This window comes from Epinephelus moara, chromosome 16 (genome assembly GCF_006386435.1).
Source record: "Epinephelus moara isolate mb chromosome 16, YSFRI_EMoa_1.0, whole genome shotgun sequence".
NCBI lineage: Eukaryota > Metazoa > Chordata > Actinopteri > Perciformes > Serranidae > Epinephelus > Epinephelus moara.
Window position 1 is genome coordinate 13,561,903 of NC_065521.1, and position 26,979 is coordinate 13,588,881.

Sequence of the window (26,979 nt, forward strand, 5' to 3'; positions counted from 1 at the left end):
AGAGCAGACTGCACTGCCAGATGTCTGCACAAAGTCCACTCTGTGTGTGTGTGTGTGTGTGTGTGTGTGTGTGTGTGTGTGTATTCTTGCAGTGGCTACACACTTTCCTCTTTCCCATTACACACACACAAGCCCAGAAATGCACGATGAACAATGGAATGTGTGTGCACGCATACATGTGTATGTATGTGTGTGTGTGTTTGAGCAGGTCAGAGCTTCAAGTGTCCCAGTCTGTTAGACAGATGTTTAAGATCCCTGTTGCACCCCCCTACCCTGTCACACACACACACAAAAACACACAGTCTTTCACTGTCTTTCATATACTCTGACAAACAAACATGCACACACACACACACACTCACTCATTAACAACCAATTAGAGAGCAGATATTGGCTCACTGGGGGAATCTAAAGGCCAACCAGTGCTGTTCTCCGCTTCCAACGCCAAGTCACAACAAATACCTGGATGCAGGCCAGGAGTGTGTGTGTATGTGTGTGTGTGCGTGCGTGTGTGTGTGTGTGTGTGTGTGTGTGTGTGTTGTTGACTTCTTCTTCCCAAGTTTGGCAGTCCAATCTCATCTCCTTTCATTATGAAAAAAAGACACACACACACTAACCCTCACATAATTAAATGCATTTTTCCACTCTGCAAGTCCTGTTGTTCATTGCATCAGCCGGCATGTCTCAGTAGTACAACTCTCGCTTCAACATTATCTTTCTCACATGGGAATGTGGCACAAGCTATGTATAACACACACACACATACACACCCACACACACATTCTCCATGGGATTGGAGCAATGTGTTTATGCCAGTATTGGATGAGGAGCTGCTTGAGACATTTGGCTCTCTGGAGAGCATGTTGACAACATCTCTCTCCCTCTCTGTTTACCTCAATCACTGTCTCCAACTCGCTCATTCTCTCTCCATCGCTCTCTTTGTGATGTGATTTTCAGTGCTCTCTTACATCTCTGCAAATAAATGAAGATTAGGAAGAAAATGCTGACAATTTAAGTTGATTAGATGGATGTAGATGATTTTGTTCCCAATAAGCTATGCTGCAGTGAACTGAAAACACATAGAGGAGGAGAGGGGGATGGGGGTGCACATACACACACTGTGGTACACAAAGTGGTTTGCTATATGCTGTTCACCAGTATTTTACTGGCTTTTGATTTCAGAGTAAAGGCTGTACACAATTTAGAATTTAGTCAGTCAAATTGAATATGGCTGTTCAATGGGAATATTGAATATATTCGATTAACTATTGATTCCTATGTTTTGTATAGACCAAGCAACACTTTATTGAACTGACTGATTTCTGAACAGGGCTCAGTGGGATGTTCAGGGTCACAGCAACTTTCATGCAATATAGTAAACAAGACAACTTAGCCGAAGTTAGTCTGAGCTAACGCATGCAATGTTAACGTGTGACTCCCCACCCTTCCCACTCCAAAGGAAACCAGCCACACAGTATTTCAGACAACAAAGGAAGCACTTTATTTGACTTAGGAGTTGAGCACTGCCCAAAACAACAAAGAAAAATATACTCATGGACCCTAAACTTGACCTAAAAATGACCTGGGTCATAACAACAAACGGATCAGAAATGTGCAACCACATTTTTTGTACTGACACTAGGTATCAAACAAAAGTCAGAGACTGTGAGTTGTAGTTGCTGTGAGTTGTACATTCACCAATTCACCTTATCTAAGCATAAGGCAGAAAATAACGTCACCTCAGAGCCTGACCAGGCAAAGCTTCTCTTCCTCTGGGCAGCTGCCTCTGTCTCACTCAGACTCACAATGGATCTGGGTCTGCAGCTGTCTGTAGCCATTGCAGACACCTTCACCGAGCAGACGAGACGACTTGAGATAGTGTCATGAGTCTACCTTGGAGAGCAGCATGAAAATGAGGAGCACTGACTTTGCAGCTACTCCTCAGGACCGAAACGTCTCTAGAAAGACATTGCACTCTGACTGACAAATTGCAAAAAAAAAAGACTGCTCGGGTTAAAGAATCTCTGTTTATTCAGGGGTCACTGACTTATGACTTGAATCTTCAACCTCCATAGCAACAGACTCATGGAAAACTGCCTTGCAAGAAGTGATGTGCATAAAAATGATTTTCAGGCAAGGAGGCCTGATCTAAACAGAGGCGACGACAGTCAGAACCGGTCCAAACTAGACCCCCCACCCACTCACTCCAGTGTGGATAAATACTTGGAAGAAGACACAAATAGGTGACAGAAACTGTAGTTTTCAATGGATGAGTGCGAGACAGGTGGGTGAAAGTGAGGGCTGTTACTGTAGTAATGTTGCTAACATGTTCTTCCCAATGCCTCGTCCTCTTAAACCATAGTATGGTCATGGCACTTCTTTCACTTATATAGTTAAGGGACAGTTTCAAAGAGCTGAATTTAACCTCTCTCTTTCTCTCGCTCGCCTGCTCTTTTCTTGGATTGAGGCTCATTAGTGGTGACAAGAGCACTGTTGACCCTTAGCCTTCCCCTATGTCTCTCCTCCCTGTCTCCCTTCTTTTTTCCTCCTTTTCTCTCCCCATCTCTTCCCCTTTCTGCTCATCTCACTTGCCCCACTCTTTCCCTCATCACCCCATCATCATTCACCCAGCAAGAGTCTGGCAGGGGTGTGTGTGTGTGTGTGTGTGTGTGTGTGTGTGTGTGTGTGTGTTGCCAGGGGCCAGCAAGCGCCTGTGTACAGCAGAGGTCTTCGCCAAGGACAACACAGGGGACTCTGTCCTTGTCTAACCCCCTGGAAATAGAACAAAGGTGTGTGTGTGTGTGTGTGTGTGTGTGTGTAATAATGCTATGTACAGTGTCCTGAGTATGAGCTATAGCTTGTAATAATAATAGCACGGTCAAAGGTCCAGTAGGCCAACAGGGACAAGCTACGAAGAGCTTATAAAAGCACTAATAAAAGACTGCTGCAGGTCACCTTATGTTTGGGACACAGTAAAGGAATATTACACTGATTTACATTAAACACTGTATAACCATCCAGGTGACAATTCAGTCGAAGTATTTTGACATGATAAATCCAATGCCAGTGTGGAACACAGAACTGTCTTTCGAGTACGAATCAAATGAAACCTCTGTGACAGAAAGTAGATGTGCAGTTGACGATTGAAGTTTGATTTGACCTCTCAAATCAGGCCCTGATAATGTGACACAATTTGATATTTATAATGGGGTAACTAGCATTTATTAACATTTACAATTTGTTAAGTAAAGTGTTTCTGTTTTGTTAAGGAAAAAAAGTATATTGCTCAAATTAAGGCATCAAATTAAATGCTATTTTAGTATTGTAATAATGTGTGACAGGCGCTGACATTTCACATTGCCTCTCCAACAGCTCCACTAAATTTGGGCTAAATTTATGCTCTCATGTCTATTTTGTAAGTGTTGGTAGTGCTTTTTGTGACTGATGCAGGGTTCGACATAGGCAATGGCCCGATGGCCCGGGGCCAATCAAAAAGTATGTTGGGCAAGTTGACTGACAGGTCACAGGCCTGCTTGGGCCAGTTACGCTGTAAGGCTTTTTTTGTCAGGGGAACAACTCCAGCGGATTTTTATCCCACTTTTCTCGAGCCTTCAGTGGATTTATTGGGCTTTTTGGCCAAAGGTGCCCTCACCTTTGTGCAGTGAAACGCTGGAGGAGGGGGAAACGTGCCGGTGTGCTTGTGCGTCTCCGCCAATGCGGATACCACACACTGCTGCCATGCAGGTATATTTCTCTCCAACGTGCGTTCGCTGGCCAATAAACTGGATGAACTTCAGTTACTGATGGTGAAAAACAAAGACTTTCTACATCTGCAGTTTTGTGCTTAACGGAGACATGGCTGTGTGGATCGATACCGGACTCTGCGCTGCAGCTGGCAGGCTTCCAACTCTTTGGAACGGATCGTAACACGGAACTCTCTGGCAAAACTAAAGGTGGCGGTATCTGTTTTTACACTAACAGTGGCTGGTGTAATGACGTGACAGTGATCCAGCAGCACTGCTCTCCTGATCTGGAATCTTTTTTTCATCAACTGCAAACCTTTTTACTCCTCCCATGAGTTTGCTTCATTCACTCTGGTTGGTGTTTACATCCCACCGCAGGCCAACGTGCAGGAGGCACAGCACACGCTCGCCGACCAGATAGCTACTGTGTGTGGAGCGGACTCCTTAGTTATTGTCCTTGGCGACTTTAACAAAGGTAACCTCAACCATGAATTCCCCAAATACAAACAAGTTTATAAAATATCCGACCAGAGAGAAGAATATCCTGGATCACAGTTAGGCCTACACAACTGTTAACAACGCCTATCACCCGGTCCCCCGCGGTGCACTGGGCCACTCTGACCACAACACCGTCCACCTGATTCCCTCATACAGGCAGAAGTTAAAGCTCTGTAAGCCTGTTGTGAGGTCATCTAAGAAGTGGATGAGTAGGCTAGGCTACACAGAGGCTGTGACATCATCCATCAGCTTCTGTGAGGACTGCTGTATATACCATCACGCACTACGGTGAGGTATAATGGAGTTAAATGAAATGAAGTTAAACTAAATTAAGTTTTATAGACATTTTTTTTCTCTGTCCCTCTGTCTCTTTTTTTTTTTTTTGTACTTGGGCCAGTAAGAATATACAAGGGGCCAGTAAATTTCTGAACTACTGGCCCAGGGGGCCAGTGGGAAAAAATGTTATGTTGAACACTGCTGATGTTGGACGGTGGTGGTGTGTGGCTGTTGCTCATCAGGATGAGGAGATTAATTCACCAGTTTGTAAACTCTCCTCCTCTGTGACTCTGCCAGCTGGCCAAGTCGAGGTTTCCAAAAGTAAACATCACTAAACATCAAGGAAAAGATGGAGAAGATGGGTACCAGCTACAATCCTGACCACATGGACAAGCAAGAGCATTTCTGCATCTGCGTCTGTATCGGGGGCACCGCGGCAAGAATCAAATACCGGCTTCACTCCCGATCCCATGGATATTTCTGCCTAATTGGCATCCTGCTAGCCATTGTGCAAGTGTTGAATAATAAACTGGACGACCTCAGTGCCCTATCAGATTTCAGCAGGATATCAGGAACTGTAAGGTCCTGTGTTTCACCAAAACTTTCACCAAATCCTGGAATAAATCCCAAACAGGTGATTCTTTTTTTTAAATGCCGTTATGAGTGTGCTTCGTAGTAAATAAGGTCTGGTGTGACAGTGCTACCCCATTCCTGCTGTGGATCACTGCTATGTGCCATTCAGAAGCAGCTGCAGAGCACAGTTACAGCCTGCACTTTGGAAGAGCAGCAATGCAGCCATCTTGTTGAGGTCAAGATATGTAAACAAACTTCGATGCATCCCCCCACTGATGCGTGAGATGGAGCCAGTCATAGTCTGGAGCACGTTCCAGGACACTACTGTTGACGTCACTGATGACATCAATGAATTCACTGAGTTTGGATTTAATCTGTAAAACAACAGTAGCAACTGTACCCAAAACTACAGCTAAATCACATCATAACAGAAACAATGGATTACCAGAACCATCCAGAAACATGGACGATTATAAAGCAGCAGCCGACGATGTAAAAAGAGGCATAAAAGGACTCAATTACAATGCACAAGTTGAAGGAGCTGACAGGATCACATTACACTGCAGTTGTACCTTCATGTGACAAATAAATGACTGATCGATTGATTTGTACTGAATCCCAGGTACAGCCAGCATTAGCTTTGAGTAAGTTGAGATAATAGTATTGACAATTATGTTTTGTGTAGAAGGTTTGGACCTGTTCTAGGTGTCCTCTTGAGCTTCATGCCTAATAATGAGCTTGTCGTGCGCTAAAACTCACTAACGCTGGCCAGAAATGTTGCTGGACATCCAGATATTGACCCTGTCCTGAATCAGCGTGAAGTGGACATGACCCCATTTACACTTGTCCTTTTAAGTTTCTTCTTTCTGGCTGAGATGCTTTTTAAACACTCTTCCATTCAGACTAAGCCTCATGTGTGCATCTCTGTTGACCACAAATCTGATTGCAGCCGCAGGCATAAGAGTAAACAGAGGGTGATCGAATGATGCAAGTCTGTTGTTTTGATTTAGGCTCTTCAGTCACTTCTGTATTGGTGGCGGAAAAAGCGTCAGCATCTCCTCAATGAGTTGCGGTGGAGGGATGATAGAGTAGGCAGACTGTAGGAATTACATGTCTACAAGGCACACAACAGCTAGCAGATGTCAGGTCTGTGTGAGGCCACATTTGTCTGCGGTGAAAACACATCGAGTGAACGCTCCACTGTGCCTCAATCTGAGCTGTTGACTCTATGGTAATGATGCAAGTCAGGCTAAACATAACAAACCATTAGCGTCCTCAGCATGCCGGCAACAGCGCTGCGAAGATGGCGATCTCACTTCTGTGTGTGCGAGCTCGACAGACACTGGGAATGCAGATTAGTTTACAAGTACGAGGCGCTGGCATAAATAAATCCAGGCTGAATGATGTAATTATGAGCTACTATAATAAACAATTTTGTACTCCGGTCATGTTGCTTAAAACTTTTGATTTGGACACAGAGAGAATAAGCAGGGCTGTTTTTCAGGGGAGCAGCATGCTAGTGGGTTGGATACAGATATGTACTAATACGCCAAATAGGTCTTCTTTTTTGCTTCGGAATTTATCTTCAGCTTGATGAAAAGATCCCTGCAACATTTAGTCATTTATCTCAGCTATCATGTGACCTGTAAATACTTGAAATCTAGGATCATCATCCTGCTAACGCTCTTAAAGGAAGGACAGAAAGGGCGGAAGGAAAGAAGTCTCAGAGAGCTACAGGCAGAAAAAAAGAATGACCCCTTGGGACGGGCATGATTTCCCACTGCTCAGTCCCTGTGAACCTTAAAAGAAAAAAAAGAAGAAAGGGAGAATTGAAATATGGGAAGACAGAGAAGGGAAAAAGAGAAGAGAATGAAGAACAGGATTAGCAGGAGGAGGAGAGACTGGGATGGAGGGAAAGACGATAAAGAAATAGGCAGGAAATGAGGGAAAGAAGTGAATGGAGGTCTGGTTCTGCTCTGTCTTTATCAGAGGAAACAAGGGAAGCTGTATGGCAGGGACCCAAGAGCAGGGTTCATACTCTCACTGAGCCATGGCCATCTCACCGCTTCCTTCTTTCCCTGTCCTGATTTCTACATTTGTATTCCCTCCTCTTCATATCTGTCTCCATCTCGCCTGCATCACTTCACTTGCCTTCCTTTTGCTGACTCGCTTCATGTTTTTTCTCCCTTTGTCCTCCTTTCTTTCTCTCAAATTACTTGCAAAACATTTCCAAAATTGAGAACATGTTTATGTAAATCATACAAAAGCCAAAGTGGTGTGTGTACGTGTCTCTGTCTCCCTCTCTCTCTCACTTCGTCTCACTCTGTGTCTTTGTTCATTGAAGTTAAACTTTGCTATGTTTCTGGCTGGCTGCCTTTGAATGCCTGGTAGGAGGAAGATGTTTGGCCTCATGCAGGGAGTCATATGTGAACAAATTTCCTCTTATTTTTGTTTGTATCCACAATTTGGTCTTACTTTGTTAATGCCCATTAATTTGTGGGATTCACCAGTGTTTTCTTATTTTTGCTCTTTTCTTTGGCAAGAGACATTTTCAGCCCAGACGCCAGAAGGAAATGTTGGCATTGTACATTTCTGCAAACCCCTGATGCGTTACATTTGTATGTTTCATACGCATCATATCAAAATTTATAAAGTGACATAGTGTATGAGTGGACTTCATCACTGGAACGTGGAGGGGACGGTAAATGCCATGACACCTAAGCGAGACAGCGGCCAAGCTGCAGACCCCTTTAGTAACTATTCAAGACCAACGAATGACAGATTGTTTTGTTAGTTGTTTTTCACTGAATTATGGCTGTTTCCTGCAGCTTTTTAGCCACCAAATGTGTTTTTTTTTTCAGTGAGTCGTTTTGTGTTTCCTCCAGTGTTAGTGCAACAAAAAGCAAGACATTGCTGCATTTTCCAGCGGGATAGTGCCACCAAAACTGGGTATTTTAAGTTGCAACATGATCTTTTCCTGACCATAATCAAGTGGTGTTTGTGCCCGGTTGTAACCGGTTGTTAATCACCGCATTGTCTAAATGTAAAGAAACATAAAGTTTCAATGTATCTGCAACATAATAACTTACAAATGTCACATTTCCATGGTTTGCAGAAATGTACAATGTCAACCTTGACGCTAGTGATTGGGTTGAAAATGTTATGAGGGATCGAGAGCACTTATACCAAGAGAGGGAAAAAACATCCTTTTTCACAGTCCACAAATTGTCTGTCCAAAGAACATAAGTTTTAAATTTGAGGAACAGAAAAAAACACATGAATATCATATAATCAAATTTAGATTACATTGTGTTTTAGAGTCATTAGAATGATTGGATTATTACATTTGTGGGCTAAAAAAATACTATTGGTCCTTTGATCCAAAGACTATAAAAACTCTTGGATGACATTGTGTGTGTTCAGCTTCTAAATGGCTTACATATTGCTCTTAGATGTTTTGGCCCTCTGCTGACATGACATTTACAGCCTCACAAATGTTTTGGCATAGCTGGGTTTTTCATATTGCTGTTACACCGGTACTGACACTTTGGAAAATCAAGCGTTTACTTTGTTTAAGTTTATTTAACAGAATGGCCATTTCTCTACTGCATGAGTTTTTCTTACAGCCTTTTTGGCAGCATCCCTTGAATTCTTCAGCACTGCACATGGAGCAACACCTTCCCTTTTATAGTGTTTAGGAGGTGTTACTTATGCTAATAGGTTACTTATGATCATTATGTGGGATTCATCACTCAGCACACCTGGGTTAGAGCAGATTTAGGTGAGTAAGAACGTTTGGTGCATCTGGAGTTGTCTTCTATTTAAATCTAAGAGGAATTTAAGAGAATGTTGCAGCACGAGGCCCAAGGTCTGCCACAGGCTTCTTGTCAACCTGCAAAACACACACTTGTTTGTGCAAACACACACGTTCCCTGACAGCTTTGCTGTTTCGGAGGGATGGGGTGATTGATTAGTCTCTATGGAGATGATACGTCTTGTAATGAACAAGAGAAAGCTGGCGTGTTAATTTGTGTAGTGTGGGAAGCTCAATTGTGCGAGTGTGTGTATGTGTGTGTGTGTGTGTGTGCGTGTGTGTGTGTGTGCGTGTGAATGTCATTTATTTTTTGTTTGTGTCTGCATATGAGTTCTCATAGTAAGGGGGTTTCCATCTGCCTGTTTTTCTGTACATTTCCAATGTCCACTGAAGAGACTAAAAATAGCAGCAGATGAAACATCAGCGCAATGATGAGGCTGTAACTGTAATTAATTATAATCTTATTCTTTTGTTGTTTTTAAGGGACGTCTTATTATTTTTTGTCAAATGTTTGTCTTAATTATTATTATTTACTTAAATTTAATTTTATTCCTACTTTTTAAAATCGTTTTAATTTGCATGTCTCATTAATTCTCACTGGTTGGTTGCTGACATTGATTATTTTAATTTTTATTTCTACTCTTTAATGTTTCAAACTGTGTCATTCATGTGTCTGTTTTAATTGTGTTTACTTATGTCTACTGTTTTATCTACACACAGTGTTTGTGGCTGCAACTTCTGTGGTAGCTCAAGCCTTGTGCAGCACATTGTGCTTCTTCCTGAAATTAAATTTGCTATATAGATAAAATTTTGCTTGCTTACTTGTAACCTTCCTCAAACAACTGTAAATGTCATATTTCCATCGTGTTTTCTTCATGGTTTTCTGTTGTTTGAGGTTTAATTGGTGCTCTTCTGATCTAGTCCTGTCCTCTTCTACAATGGTTTCATGACACCAGACTGGAGAATAGCACCACCAGCTGTTTATCATGATGAACCATTTTCTAAAATTCACATAACAATAGTGGCTGGATATGACTGAAAATTAGAATTTTTGCAAATCTCAGATTTTCTGGAAATTCGGGTTGAATTTGGGCTACATTTTTATGGGAAGTTAGTGTTGTAGTCAAGACCACCTGAACTGCGACCAAGTCATGACCAAGACCAAACAAGTGTGAGTCCCACACTGACACAACACCATCACTCCTCAAATTGATCTGAAAGATCCACATTCCCATAAAAACTCCCACCTCTTTTATTGCTGACTGTATGTAAGTGTGCCCTGAGAAATGTCTTAATGAAATAATCAGAGGGCATTGCAAAAGGTGGATGTTATGTGTGGGAATTTCCTTTGTTTCCTTTGAGCAAACAAATCTAACCATCTTTATTAAACACTCCTTCTTTGCATGTGCAATTGAGTGATATCCTTACAGCTGTGGTCTTTAATGGTCTTGAAATAAAATCCTGAGTCCGAGACAAGACCAAGACCCTCAAAAGGTGGTCTTGAGACTGGTCTCAGACCCAAGACTGATCTTGGGTACTACAATACTATGACAACTTGATTTATGTATGTGTATGCACTGTATGCTCTTTAGTGTGTGTATGTTGTGTGCGCACATCTGTTTAATCTCCTTTCCGAGTAGCGTGGACCTGAAGTTGTGTATTTCCTAGCGTGCTTCTCGGTATGTGTGCTCAGTATGCAAGCACGCGTGTGTGTGGTTGCCACAGTAATTTAGATGCAGTCGATTATCTCTGTTATACATGTCCACGTTACACACCTCCTGATGCAAGCACAGCTATCACATGCTTTTAATGACATGCCTATTACACACACACACATTCATAAATCAGGCGTGACATATCAACATATCAGCGTGGCAGTGTGCCTGTACGAGACACTTTGATTATGATATGCTAATCTGACCTATAATTTACTTCCTGTCATGTCTCTGTCATCTCCTCCAGTGTCCTGCCCGTGTGCTCTCCCTCCCCTCCGTGTTTATTCCAGCTCCATTTGATTTACTCACCGTATTGGCTTGTCTCTTATTAGAAACTACATTGCCAAAGCTGTATACAAAGAAATCAATGTTTAAAACATTAGCAAGCAACTGTTCATCCATTCAGACCATGCTGAGATGCTTAATTGCTTGGTTTGACATCATGTACTATGAAATAATCAAAGGGAGGAAGGCATTAATCACACAAGATGAAACTGCTTACTGTTTAGATTGTGCTTTTTGACCTTAATGAAAGACAAATATCACAGTCTTCCTTTTTCTATCAGCTTTCAAAAAAGTTAAAAAAAACAAAAGGGAGTTGAGAAAAGTTAATTTTTCCAGTGACGGCCATTAATTTCACACCATTTCTCACTAAATCTGCAGCGGCTTGGCTTTGCTCCAGCACCATAAAACGTCTACTAAGTGCCATGGAGATCGAAAGCCTCCTCCTTCTTTAAGAATTAATGTTAGTTTAACGAGAAAAGGGATTTAAAAAGTGTTAACGGTTGAGTTAATGGCTTTCTCTTCTTTTTTCCCCTCTAACACCCCAGCCGCTGCAGATAGATGATAACTTCTGCGGCCAGGACTTCAACCAGCCTCTAGGGGGCACCACGGCCATCGAAGGCATCCCACTTTACGTGGACAAGGACGACGGCATGACCTCTGTGGCAGCCTACGACTACCGCGGACAAACTGTGGCATTCACCGGTACCCGCAGTGGACGCATGAAGAAGGTAGGGCATCCTGAACTGTGTGTGAGGGTGTGTGTGTGCTCAGTTTGCTCTTTAAAGCACAAGTGGTATTGGTCTTATGGTGTGAAAACCTTGCAACTCTATTTTTGACGTTTTATGGATGTGTTAACTCGGAGTAAAGGATTACAAACTCTTCAAACAGGCAAAATTCAATAATCATTCAGTCCTGTTTGGCTCAGAAACTCTGTTCAAAGCCCACAGTATACAGACCTACTGTATATAAATTGTGAAAAAAATATCATAACATCAAAGGTAGAGGGATGATGCTGTTATTCTGACACTGACAGTAGTGGTGTTTTGTTGTGTATATTCTCACTTTTGTCATTGGTTTCTTACACTGTGAACGATATGAGAGATAAATAACAGTGATAACTGACATCAAACTAATAAAATGTGACTAAAATGGGGATTCAAATGCTCCTGTCAGAGTACAGTGTGTGTGTGTGTGTGTGTGTGTGTGTGTGTGTGTGTGTGTGTGTGTGTGTGTGTTCCATGCTCAATAGAAAACCATTTTCACTTTGAAGCAATTTTGTGTCATTTCATGATGTATTTTCAACGGTCATTGGTTCTGGCATTGCTGACAAATGGTTTTGTCATCAGAAATCTCATTGCAGACATCAGATGTGAGTGTGTGTGTGTGTGTGTGTGTGTGTGTGTGTGTGTGTACTTGCACAGCCATCTTTGTGAGAACCAATTTCAGTTTTAGACCTTGAGAGTGAGGACATTTTTGGACAGAGGATTTTTTAGCCAGGAGGTGGCCTACGACACCCCTTATCACCCACCTACAATGTTGTCCTGAGTTCCCCAGACAGCTTAACACCCATTCACACCTGGACCCATCCAACCCTAACGACCCACATGATGGCCAGGTGGATCAACAACTCAGATGTGACCTCAGCGATTACATAAGGGCTCTCACCCACACAGGGTTTAAAGCCTGCTACTTTGCACCAGTCAGTTAGAACTGAAGAAGCTTCTTGGATGAGAGGTGAGACTTCTTCAAGAAACTAAAGCAAGTTCAGCTGCCTACGATATAGCACTTAGAATTACCATGACCTGGACGACTGAGAATCTTCACCAACCTTTTGGCCAGTCCTCATGTTGGACAGAACGTTAAAGCTCTGTTGGAGGGTTCAGACATGGTTTTAAAGCTCACGTCAGGTTTAGGTTTAGGTTAGGTTTGGATAAAAACACAAAGCATTAGAGTTCAAGTTGGGATTGAGGTTTGGCATTTAGTTGTGATAGTTAAGGTTGGGGTAAGGAAATGCATTCTGTCAGTGAATGCTCTCATATTTAAAGAACTATAAGGTTGTGTGTGTTTGTGTGTGTGTGTGTGTGTGTGTGTGTATGCATCTTCATTGGCATATTGTGTGTGTTTTGCTTGGCCTGTGGTATTGCTGCTTGTTGTTTTCTCTAGAACCACTCATACAGACAACAGTTTTGCGTACTTCTCTGTGAGAAGTACCATCTTTGTGATATGAGACGAGATATTGTCTTAAATTTTGAAAATTGTAAGCGTTGTCTTTTCATGGTTTTAAAGGCTGCAATACAGCATAGTGATGAAATTTTCAGAACGTACAGGACCGCTGTAGCTGTTCTACTATTTACCTTTACCCTCTTAGTCATTATATCCGCATTACTGATGATTGTTTATCAAAAATCTCATTGTGTAAATATTTTGTGAAAGCAGTAATAGCCAACCTTACAATATTGTTGTAATATCCATATCAAGATATTTGATAAAAATTATTGTGATGTTGGATTTTCTCCATATTGCCCAGCCCTACCATCATGTCAGCATTCAGTAAAGTGAAACAGTGGTTTCCTGGGGCCTTCAAATTTTAAAATCCGTCCCTGAAAATGACACTCCAGTCAAGCCTACTCAGGGTCAGAAACACTGTGAAAGTACACTTAGCAGAGGTATTAATTTTCAAATAGGTGTATTAGCCACTTGCTTTGACATAACCACTGTGGTTATAAAGTAAAGTGTGGGTTTATGTAGTGGAGGTATCTGCCAGTGGAAGTGTTACTGGTGTTTTAAGTTGGCAGGCTATGGCAAACTTACACACTTCAAGTTGCAATGGTAGAGTGGTATCACCGTTGGTGTAGTGGTAGTTGATGAGGTCGGTGCACTAGTAAGTAGGGGGTAGGTTACCAAGAAGGAGGTTGGTATACTCTATGTATTTCCGTTACTTCTTGGCTGATAGGTGTCAGGAAAAGAAGAGGTCATATGCCGTATGTACCTACATGCACCCTCCACTACACCATTAGGTGTCGCTGTTCAGAGATGTGAAGAAGAGTTGGTTGTAACATTATATCCAGCATCCAACGGCAAAAAGTGAACTCAGTCTGTAGAGCCTGAAGCCCCGCCCCCATTGCTGCACAGAGCGCATTTTTGCATGTTTATTAAAATTATTCAAAGGCTGAACGTGCCACATGTCCAAAGTGCACCAACTTTAACACTGCACGTCCTTTGGTTCGCAGCAATACAACCACCAAGTGTGAAGTAGATTGGAAGAGTAGTTCTTGAGATGTGCAAAGGGCACACATACAGACAGAGATTCCTTGCTTTATAGTTAGAAACCAAATAAGACACATATATCTGTTTGAAGGAAAACGTGAGGCAGAGGCTCTGAGATGCACATTTTGGGGGTAGTGTGTGTTTGTGCGCTGATGTGTGGAGCTCGTGCTCTTTGACAAACCGGAGCTGTGTGGGTTTTTATCTTGCTGAATGTTGTTTGGTGGTCTAGTCACAGTGTTGTCAAGAGCCAGAGAGTGTATCTGAGTGGCTATAAGGTGGGTGAAGATGATTCCTTATGTGTCTCTTGAGGTGTGAAAAAAAAAACATGTTTTCGGTGCATTTGTGTGTGTAGATGTGTGTGTTTGTTTGCATGCTTGCAACAGGAGCCTCAAAATCTATCCTCAATCACAGGCAAGCAGTAATTTCCATCACGTTCAGCATACACACAGCATGCAGTCCCCGTGAGTGTGCGTATGTGGATTTACAGTATGTGTGTGTATGTAACCACGTCGAGTAGACCTCACAGTGTGTGTGCCAATCAGTCGCTCCTTCATCTGAGATCCGACTGAGCCGCTTCTGTGTTATTTTCCCTTTTTTTCACTTTTATCCTCAGCAGGACATCTCTATACGAGTGTGTCCGTGTCACCAACACTCTGAAGACTGAATAAAACAAGTCACCTGAGGATAAAAATAATTGCCTAAATACATACATCATACAAAATAAATTTAAAAAAAGGAAGTCGCATCCATATTTCACTGTCAGCAGCATTTGAATTTGAAGTTTCAGAGTAACTTTTAGGAACACAAAACTTGCAAGTCACCAATCATTTTGTTAGGTGCATTATGTCTTTTGTTTCAAGTGGTGATGTCTTTGTTTGGAAGTACATCGTACTTTCTGTCATATTCTATTAAAGCCAAATGCATCTGAAATATTCAGCTGCTCCAGTTTTGATACGAGTTTGACAGTTAAAGCATTAGGCCTGTGTGTTTCTGTTGCCGGTGGGATGTCTGTTGCAGTAATGCTGCTGTCAACTGCTTTTATATAGGCTATGATAATGCGCACAACACACACTCGCACAGACACACACATACACACATGCCTCCTTACACAGCTTCCTGTCTCTGGTGTTTTGCTAAGTCGACTGAAACCGAGCCCACTAGTCCTTGTGCCTGACCCCTGTTCTGTGTCTGTGCGTGTGTGCACAGACGGATGATTTGTGTGGGTTTGTTGAGCGTGTGGGGTCAGCAGATCCTGGATGATATCCCGCTGATCGGAATCCCATTTCCCCTCAGCCGGCATGTCTTCCTGTGCTCGGGGATGGAGGGAGGAAGGTGAATACGGAGATTGAGGCTGCCAGTGTCCTCGCACAGATCAATGCAGATGCTGCAGTAACATGGAGTCGTCTGTATGAGCAGGGAAATGGCGAGACGCTACACCAATTACAATAAATCAGCAGTGATTACACCTATAGCCAGCGTAAGAGGCTTTTACATTTGTTGGTGCCAGCCAAGTCTTTCCTCTGACACAGGATGTGATTTGTTTTAGCTTTAAATGAGGTCTTTCCAAATAAATTGGACAACAACTGTTAAACGACTGAGCTAGATTTGTACAAAACCGAATTTGGAGGGAGGAAGGAGCTGGGATTAGAAAGGAGAAGAAGAGAGCGAGGCGGAGGCAGATGGAGAGAGATGGTTACAGGCTGTGCGCTTTTATTGCTATTCATTGGGAGTTAAACTGTGCTCCTTGGCCTAATGAAATGTAACGCTGCAGCGTATTGATGTCTGCACACACGCACGCTCATTAGAATTCCTACAATGTGACTGTTGCTGAATGTGTGTCTGTCTGCGCGGACATGTCTCGGCTGCTAGACTCTCTGTATCGATTGATCTATGAATATATAATCGTTAGTGTAAATCTTAAACCTCGGCAGTCCATTGGATAAGTGATGGTGTCTTTGTCTGGGTATGTGTATGTGTGTGAGAGACAGAAGATAGAGCTGTGACGTAAACCAGGGTAATATCTGTGCTGCTCTACTTCAGTATGACTAATCAGAATGCCTGGACTGACTAAGCACACAGCACATATGTGTGAAATACCCACCTAACATCTCCATTACTGTTGAGGGTGTGGCCTTTCTTTATAGGTTTTGACTGTGCATGTGTAAGTTGCCCCTGTAGACTGCTGTTCTGACTTATGAGTTCTAAATCAGCACTCTACTGGTGTTGGTAAATTCTTTAACAGTCTTAATAGAGGGATGAAGGGATGCCATTTTCTTTCTTTTAAAGGCCATTTTTGGATTATTGCAGAACATAAACTCTGTTGCAAACATAATTTATGATACTTAAGTTTTGTTCAGCAAGATAATCTTCAGAACTGAACAACACCTTTATAATTTCTGAGGCAACAACCTGTGTAGTCTCATTTAGCCACTTGTAAGCAATAGCTTTTTTAAGCCAGTTAAAAGCTTTAAAATTCACGAGTTGGATATTTACTTAAGTATTTTATGTTGTAGAACAAAACATGACAGTCTCTTAAGCTTGTGTTCACACTTTGTTTTAGGTGTCAAACCAAAAACCTGTTGACTTTTAGATGAGGGAACTTGAAGTACAAAAATGCTAACTCATTTCCTGGTTTTAGAACTTATTCCTGCAGCACTGTTTGCTTTATGTGCCACAGTGGACAACAGCTAATCAAGAGCTTTGTGTCAAAATAAAGGCTAAATTAATGGTGCAGTTTGGTCTTAATGAGGAAAAGGCAGTTATAACATTGAGTGAATAAGAATAAGAAAGAAGCAGATGACTGACAAAATGCTGACACTTTTTTCATGCTGATCTGAAGATTGAAGACTTTGTTCTTATTATGTAGACTGTACAGTATATGATGTAGTACACATAGCAGGATGTGGATGTAGGATAGAAGTAGGGCTGAAATTATGAATCGATGAATTAATCAGCAAATATTTTATGATGGTAATAACTAATTTATTATTTAAGTTTTGGCTGTTAGTCAGACAAAACAAGCAAATTAAAGATGTCCCCTTATATACAGGAAATTGTGACAGGCATTTCAGAGACCATACAATTAATTTAGAAATGAATCAGCAGATTAATGTTACCCTGATAAATCACAAATAATAAAAAAAGAAGTTCTGTGCAACCCTAAACTTCAGCAGTTATTACAATGTGTATATAATACATAGCATATACAATATTGTACATGATAAAAACAAGTTTGCAGGATGTGGGCTGTGGTATGTCATGCTCCTTTCAAACGGATCTTGTTTTCGGCGTCAGAGGACAAGAACACAGTGTTGTGGGCACTCCAGTGGTTTAGAGGGGTCCTATATAATCTTTGCTGAACAGAGGCCACTGTGGTAACATGTGACAGTCATGGGCTACTGTTAAATGCTAAAACATAGTCATCATGTCATCAAGAGTCATCACCAAGCTCTGGAAGACGTTAACACTGATTTAGAATTGCATTGAAAATGACTATAATGTTATACAGCACCATATACAGTATCTTATTACTAGTCAGAGGCAGGATAACCCTCAAGTGCATTGAACTGAACAACAGTGCACTTATGATATCAACTTTTTCTTGTAAGATAATGTGTAATTTCCTCTCTTAAATGTTTCATGGTCTCACTTTACATTATGGAAACACTGTTCCTTGGCGAATAACAAAGCAAACATGGATACTGCACTCCGGTGTAAGAGTATGCCACAAAAGTGACTAACTGATATCAAAACATTGCGACGTTTGACTTAACAGGAGACACTACAGGTGAATGAACCCCCAATGTAGTTGGCCACCAATGTGGTTAGATACTGGTATTTGATTGAATTTAGGTTGTGATTTGGGGTGACCAAAATTCAGTATTATGACAATGTCTAATGCCAGCTTCGATTTGATGTAGAATACTGACGACAGATGACGTTGGTTTCAAGTTGTGCTGTTAAGTAATTAAAATCCAGCATCTTCTGAACATCTCATGCTGACGTTATCTTGACGTAGAATAACGACATTTAGTCGTAAGATATGGAGAACAAAACCCATCAACTGCAAAACGTTGCAATGTTAAAATCCAAACAATGTGAAATTCTAACATCCTTGGACATTTAAAATTTCTTCAACTCAATTTTCATTCCAACCAAAATTGAATGTCTGTCTGGTGTAAGAGTTCAGCGTCTCTCTGACGTCATACTGATGTCTGGTGCCAGCTGGGGTGAATAACACAGCTATGGACTCTTTCCATAGACACCATTAACATGATTATTATGACGGCACCATTAATTGTTGGATGTGGAGCTCCGAATGAAAGACCAAAGATTAAGGATGAGGAGGGTGTTAAAAGCTGAAGGACACACTAGAATGTACAATACAAGACTCAGGGTTCCAAGATGAAAGACATGAGACACAGGGTGTCTAATGTAAGATGACAGATGTACAGTAGACAAGAGGATAAAGGACAAACAGTATGGGTACTGGGTGTTGGGAATCGTTTGTTGGATGCAGGATGCAGCCTTGTCACACAGTGTGACGACAGAACAGGCTGCCTCTCTCCTAGTCAGAAGCCACCAGCCTCATGCCTGCCAGCCAGCAGCAGCATATGTGTGCATTACATATTGTTGTTCTTTGCTCAGTGCTTCAAAGTCGAACATGATTACATTTTTCTTTTAAATACCACAGTGCATCACTTAGGGAGACAAGGTGTAGGTGGGGGACTGATGGCTTTTAACAGCATGGAATTGCACCATGGGCCGCCTTCTGTGCCGTTTGCCAGAAACATCCTTAAAAAACCCTCCTCAGATCTCGGTAAAAACCTGGAAATCCTTTTATTCCCCTCATTTCGTCTCCTCTTTTGTCTACCTGGGAGAACAAGGCGCTCTCGCCACATCAGGCGAGATGAAAAGAAACTCTCAACAGCCTGAAGTATTTCCAGATTTAAGAAACAAAAAGAGGCAACTAAGACAGGCAGAGAGAGAGGGAGAGGGAGGTTTACTCAGCGGTGTATAGGTGTGTGATTGTGGATGTGTGTGTGCTGGGTGAAGGGGGGCGGGTGGTGGTTTCATGTCATTTCATCATTTCCCTGCTAGCAGCAAATCCAATTACTTTTCCCTTTCCTTTCTATCTTGGAAGATAGCCTGAGTGACAGGACCGATTGGAGCAGCGCTGCTGAGGTAACTGTGCCAACCCCGGCTGATTGACGTAACACTGGCACTTCGCTGCCTTGAGACATGGAGACAAGTGAGACTGGTTAGACTTCAGGGCATCTCAGAGCAGGCAAGGTAGACCAGAAGTTCACCGGCCCCGCTCCCTCGATCGTACATTCCTCCCACTCAGAGATTATCTAATTCCCTTTTTGGCAAGATGCTTTATGTGTTCTCTTCAGCTCCTGTGTGACAGCAGCGACATATACTGTCACATCCTATACTGTACCTCCTTCACTCTCATACTCTCTCTTGAACGCAGCTATTTAGCAATATAAGAAGCAGTTTGTATTGTGTGACTTTTTTTTATGCAGTATATGTGGCAGTACAGCACAGGCAAACTCCAACTTATGAAACACGTTCTTGCATCCACTTGTAACAGTCTGCATATCAGTAAATACATTCAAGTGCTGCACTTAAGTACAATTTTGAGATGACCTTACTTAAAGGGACAGTTCAGCCTAAAATCAAAAATTCATATTTTCTCTCTTACCTGTAGTGCTATACATCAGTCTAGATTGTTTTGGTGTGAGTTGCTGAGTGTTGGAGATATCAGCCGTAAAGATGTCTGCTGTTTCTCACATATAATGGAACTAGATGGCAATTAGCTTGTGGAGCTTAAAGCACCCCAAAAAAAAAAAAAAAATATATACATATATATATATAAAACTCAGCAAAAATGTCTCTTTCCAGATTCATGACCAGGTTACTCAAGATAATCCACAGACCTTGTTGTGAGCAGTTTCATGTAGGAACTATTTTCTTTCTGCCAAACTAAATCTGCCAAATGTTTCACTGTGCAGAAGGAAGTGAGCATCTACTCATGGACAAGAGGCCTGCACTCGTGACAGTGTGAGATGTAAACATTAATTTCGTCCTCTTCGACTGACCTGTATTGTTGGCTAGCTCAATGGTGCTAGGTAAGCTAGCAGTAGATGCAGCAGTGGACATTGAGATGGCTAGCGTTAGCTTTAGAGGAAGCCATTGAGAAATTCAGCCGTAATGTACATGTTCAAGCCTCAGTCAGACCCAGACTCAGCTGAGGAGTATAGTTAGCATCTGTCATTTGTTTATGTGGCTGACACAGTGTTGATGGTTGTGAAACAACCATGTCATCTCCTACAATGTTACAGTGTATTCAGACTGGTCTGGTTTTCATCCAAAAACTGCACACTGTCATGTTTGTTATCATAAACTTTCACTATGCTAATGCAAACTGTGTTCTCTGTACTAACAAGTTTGCTATGTGCTGGAGGTATCATGTTTCTTGGCTGGTGTTGTGTTGCAGTGATGTACCGAATCTAGTTTACCTGGGGTACATTTGAATCTCAGATTTTAGGTGCACAGATATTGTTCCCCTCAGTACAGGAATGTGAAAACACCTCTCTAGTGACAAACTTTGCACAGATACCAGTCAGTATAGTCAAGGTTAGACATTTTTAGGGGACGTAAGAAAAACAAATGTTTGAGTGGAGGGGACCTTTAAGGATTTCCACTTTCCTTAAGTATGCTGTTTTATACTTCTACTGCACTACATTTCAAACCTCTATATTTTATGGAAAGAGCAGTAAATAGAATTTGTAAATCATCTTGCAAAGATTCAAATTGATCTTGTGACCCACTAGACAGGTTCTGCACTCCACTTAGGAGCCGCTGGTCTAAGCAGTAAACTTTGCAGGATACCAGCTCTGCAAATCTCAGTATTCAATGAATGAGAGTGCCTTGGATCTCTTCCTGGAGTTTGAGATGGCCGTGCGTGTATTGGCTCTACAAGCTTAGCAGTAAAACTAGCTGTCAGAATGATTAAGCCTAATCAGGAAACATGGGATGGGAGGTAATTTAGCATGTGAATGCTAATTAGCACTAGCATTTAGACTGGCAGACGATGATTGAAGCGGCGCATCGGCTGCTCAGCCTGGTTAAATGGCAAAAACACCAGGCTGGTAGAGATGATTGATAATCCTGGGTCGGGCTGCTGTCTGTTTCTCTGTTTGTGTGCGAGTGTGTGCGGACTATAGCTTCTCTTCTCTCCAATGCAAACTCATAATGAGCAGATGAGCGCAACACCTGAGCACACTAATTCCATCTTTATCCCATTAAGTAGAAGTTAGTGGAATAATGTCCTATTAGTTTCTCAGAATACACAACAGGCTTTTGTGAAGCTTTGTGTGTGTGTGTGTGTGTGTGTGTGTGTGTGTGTGTGTGTGTGTCAGTGGTATCATTCACGCCTGGAGCTTCTCTCCTCAGTGAGTGTGAGTGAGTTTCTGAAACTGTAGTTTGGCTTGCACATTGTATATGTGTGTGTACCATTATGTTGACATGTCTATGAAATTAATATATATCAATGTGTCAATGCAGCACTATTTTTGTGTGCGATCCTCTATAAATGTGTGAAAAAGTGTGTGTGTAGCCGTTGTGCGAGCCTGTTAAGGGAGGACTAGTGTGTAAATCTTTTAGAGATAATATTACTGCTGTGAGCGGTGCTAATGTTTGAGTGAATTATCATCCTATTCTCCCCACTAGTACTTCTCTGCACTTCCTCTCTTCTGTTCTTATAGTTTTCCTGTCTACAGCCCCCTCTCTTCCCCTCTACTCGCTCTCACTCATATGTCACCTTCAGCTCCCTCTCTCCCAACTGAGGTGGGCTACATGCCCACAAATCTGCCTCCCTAGAGAATTTCCTGCCTCATCTATGTGTGTGTGGGGGGCGTACTGTCCTTCTCTCCTCTCCCTCATTCTCCTTATCTCCTCTATCCATTAGTACATTAGTGTACGTCAGCCTGGTAAAAAAAAAAGGAAAAAAAAGTGCTATCTCTGTCAAGCCTTTCCTGAGAGAGGGACATAGAGGAACACAGAGAGGAAGAACGATAGATGAGCACATACAAAGTCATGTAAGGCAGGTACAGACGCGATATGATAGACATGCTTGTAAATGATCATCTTGAGCATCTTTGTGTTTGTCTGAAAGTTCAAGATGAGATTTATTTGTTTTTGCATTTATTTGCGTTAACTTAATGGTCCAGTGTGTAGAATTTTGTGGCGTTTATTAGCAGAAATGGTATGTACTATTCATAACTATGTCTTAATTAGGAGTGGGTATTGTTTGGGTTTTTTCAGAAACTGGTGCTTTAATGATACTTTTAAAACAGTATTGGTACCTAAACGGTGCCTGAGCTAATACTTATAAAAAAAAATAAATCAAAACGCAGCGGCCAATGACATGAAAGGACAGCTTTTTTTAAATTACAAAAGCAGGCGTAATGCTTAACAGTTTAAAGTATACTTAAACATAAGGAGCAGCTGGGACTGTCACCACAATGAGAATACCTTGTCCACCTTAACAGTCCACCTTAAGTAAACCTGGTCAGTTTCCAACGGGAGGCTAACTACGGCAGTTAACTTTGGGGCTAACCCCCTTCACTTTAACTGGAACTTGATTTGGGTCTTGAGGTGTTTCAGCATTTATTTCTGGACAAATAGTGTAACGCCTCGTTTCCACTTACATGTGTACTGAAAAGAGGCAACCGGAAGTCGGTTGTCCTGACAATAAGAATCGTGTTTCTGTTTAGCTCTACATATGGTGGTCATCTTTCACAGAGTTTGCCATGTTGTTTCTACAGTAGCCCAGGACCAGTTAACCCAACACTGTCTTTAGCTAGCGCATTTTGAGTTTTTGCATCAACCATTGTAAATCTCCTAAACGCCTGGCACACTGGAGAAGTTTCAGTTGATTACGCATCTGCCAACTCACTGCTAAATACCACTAAATCCTACACACTGGACCTTTCAGCTAGTATTGCCATTATTCATAATAATGATAATGCAAAGTAATAACCCAGTCACATTAAAATGTGTCCTAGCAATGTTGGTCCACAATGCAAAACATAGAAGTACATACAAGTTTCACAATAAAAGCTCTTAAATTGTAAAATTGTGTGCATCAGGAGACCAGAGTTTTATGGAGTTCAGTTTCTGGGGCATCTTGACAACTGACAGCTGCAAATCAAGCAATGAAAAGAAATGGATAGGGCTGTAAGTAGAACAGGGCAGCATATTTAGACATACTTCAGCTGGCCAAAATGCATTTACAACATGCGATGCATGATATTAACTGCACAGGAAAAACAGCTCAGTTTATAGATTCCAAAATATTTTCAAATAAGTGTGATATATGACAATATATACACATATTTATTCAGTTTCTGAAAAAGTCGATGTGAAAAATATCATAATACACGTGAAATGGCTTTCTTTTGAGGAAATCAAAGTACTTCTTTCTTTTTTTTTTTTTTACAGCCATACAGGAAATGAATGCATTAGCGTGAAAATGACTATACCGTAGACTGGCTTCCACACATTAAAATGTCTCCTCTAGACTCATTTGCATTTGAATTCCCCAGGTGTTACTTATTATAGGAGGAGACAAATGGACAGTATGTCTGGGGAAAAAAGAGTAAAACCTTTTTTTTTTTTCAAAGTCAGCACAGCATCAGATGAGGATGGAGTGATACAGAAATAGTCCTTTATAGCGCTGGCAGAGTGATCTGAATTACAACAGCAGGATCTCTGCCACCTCCGGGACGGAGGCTGATATGATACTGTTCTGCATCACTTATTAGAGGCAGCCGCTGCTAATGTGCCATTGTGGTTGTGGGTTCAATTCCCAGGCGGGCTATCACTTCATATGTATTACCCCCTGTGTCCTTGAGCAGGGCATTATCTCAGCAGTCCCTCTGGAGGAATATGGCTCAATGTTAATGGATGGACGATGTGCATGGAGAGCGAGATGGATGGATTAGTGAGCTAATGAATCTTTGATAAGTGGGAAGGCTTTGTGAGTGTCGAGAGACAAAAGGAAAGATCACAGCTAAACCCATCAACTGTGAGGTGGCTTTAATTCACACAGTCTGACTTTGGTATTGCCATCATAGAAACTAAAGGATGTTCTTGTTGGTTGTTAGGAGCAAAACCATCTGAAAAAGAGTCAGTATCAACTGTTTTTCAACAAACATATGCCAAAATTGTTATTCCATATGTTATAATAAAAGAGTTTACAAGGCTCCATGCTATTAAATCAGGGTACTTCTACATTCAGACCTGTAGGTGGTTTGAGGATTGAAATGTTTGCAGACTCGTTTAGCTGCACTTCCTTGCAGTTCCTGGACCTTATAATACTGTCATACGAAAGATAACATATAGAAAGTGCATATAAAATTATGGTAACGTTTTTGGAGTAGCCCAAAATTACTCAGTTTGAGACTTATTACAACATTTGGCCAACAAAAACAAAACCAAGTGATGCATCTTATGACGAGTAGACAATCTTAGCAAAATACAGTTCCCTCCATAATCCTGCTGGTGTGTGTAAGTCGGCTCCCGGGGATTGATGACCTGGGAGCCGGACGGTTTATATACAGAGTGGAAGATAAATTTATTGGAGGGTAAACTCATAGATTTATAATAATACCAGGATACCAGATGCCAAGATGGCGCCTATTCATTGTAATAGATTGCTCGCCTAGTGCATACGCTAAAAAAGTTTCAGATTACGGGTTTGCTTCCATAGGCATAGACTTTACATTGTAATGACATCACAGATTTTAAAACGCTTTCGTCAACTTGAGCAAAGTTTTACAAATATAAAACCTCCATGGATCAAAAATTCATAATAGAGAGAGTCATAATTGATCATGTTTGCAGTTCTATCATGATGTCCTATCAACAATGTTACATGGGATTTGTTTGCTGCAATACCGCAAGTGGCAATACTGCTGTCAGCAAAATAATTGAGGTCATGTCCATTTATTGTATCATAAGTCGAGAACGTAACTATCATGACAGACCTTGTTCTTATTACTGTATTTTACACATTATATTGGCATAGGATTAATCCAGAACTGCATTCAAGTCAGTTGTGTACCTTGACAGTGGGAGCTGCTTTAAGGTGCCATTGTGATACAGTAGTGTTAGCTGGCAGATGCACAGCAAACTTTTCATCTTTTGTAAAACACCCTTGCCACGAGTTTTGAAATGGGGCAACCTCTCCCTTTGTTTTGGTCTCAACCAACCCCTAACACAAATCTACCCAGCTTTTGAAAACTGCTAGTTGCTAACTTTGTCTGTTGTTTGATGCTGGTCAGGTAGTACACAGTGAGTTTATTGGAGCTTGTTCTCTGGAACAGCAGCCTGCTGCGACTAGAAATGAGGTTGGTGAAAGCACTGAGACTGAAGAGTAAAGGGCCATTACGGTTAAAAAAAAAAAAAAAAAGCTGAAAGATGCTCAAAGGCTCCATAGTGTTTGCTCCATTAAAAATAAATAAAGAAAATACGATAATTTGTGTAAATCTTTGTAAATCTACATGTTGATTTTTCCTGCTTTTTCACTCAAGGGATTTGGTGGAGTGAAAATCTACAGGTATAGACATCAAGCATCCACCACACATAATTAAATTGAGCACCAGCACCACTTTTTCTTTGTTAGCAGATTACTGATACGCCAAGAGATAAATGCTTTTTGATTAATGCTGACAATAATAAAAATGGTCTTTATTGCATGAAAGATCTGGTGCCAATTTTAGTATTTTTCCACATTTGATGGTCTCCATCTGCTCCACTGTCTTCCAGGAAGGGCTTCCCCCTCTATGATGTAATTCACATATGGTTATAGTGTGAATACAGCACATTGTGATCACGAGAAGAAACAAACCAGTGTTAACCCTGTAACTCCAGAGATCCAGCTCCCCCTAACCCTAGTCCTGTAGACATCAGCAGTCCCAGCACTGATTCAAAATGTCCCACTGTTAGGGCATGTGCGGCCACAAGTCGAGGCAAACAACAGACTCGGACACATATGCAGACGTTCAGCAACAGCCAGCGATGTGTTCAGACAGCTGTTGTGCTGATGACCGGTGTCAGGTGCCAGTGGCCTGATTCAAACTGGCTAACCTCACATCACAACATGTGTCTGTGCAGATACGGGGAGGTGATGGGTGGACATGTGTCTCTGGATCTGGCGTGCATCTGGAGAACAACTGGCATGTTGGGGGTAGCTGATGGGAGTGTGTCTGTGCAGGCTTGTACTGTTAGGTACATTGTACTTTTATCTAGGGAAGGATGCAGCTCAGTTTGTTTGTGTGTGTGTGTGTGTTTGACAGTCTCCAGTATTAACATCAAGGGGAGGATGCTGCCTGGTTGGGTGTGTGTTTATGTCTGATTAGAGGGCTGAAGAAACATTTGAGTGTGTATATGTGCCTGTTATGTTAATCTCTTTTTCACATCAAGGAAAGATGCAGCCTGCGTGGGCGTGTGTTTGTGTGTATGTGTATACATGTGCATCTGATTAGAGGGCACATGCAGGAAAGGATAAAGACTGTGCGCGTGAGTAATAGGGCTGCAGAGGGTCCATTTTCCATTTGTTTGTGTGCACATGTGCAAATGTGTGTATCCGTCCCTGAGAGATAGTGATCCTTACCGATGATACTGATGATTAAAGGGAATGTCACACTCCCTATGTGCGTATGAGAGCTCATCTTCATCAGTTTGTGTTGTGTTTAGTGTCGGAAGCAGTGTGTGTTTACATATTACAGCAGCTGCG

At 41.7% G+C, this 26,979-nt stretch overlaps 1 protein-coding gene across 1 annotated transcript in view; it reads left to right on the plus strand.

Moving 5' to 3' along the window:
• LOC126402426 (plexin-A1-like) overlaps positions 1 to 26,979 on the plus strand; it is a 354,576-nt gene that overhangs the window by 74,130 nt on the left and 253,467 nt on the right. The window contains exon 3 of the mRNA XM_050064404.1: positions 11,450 to 11,632. Coding sequence (XP_049920361.1) covers positions 11,450 to 11,632 — 183 coding nt within the window. The remainder of the gene's footprint in view (positions 1 to 11,449; positions 11,633 to 26,979) is intronic.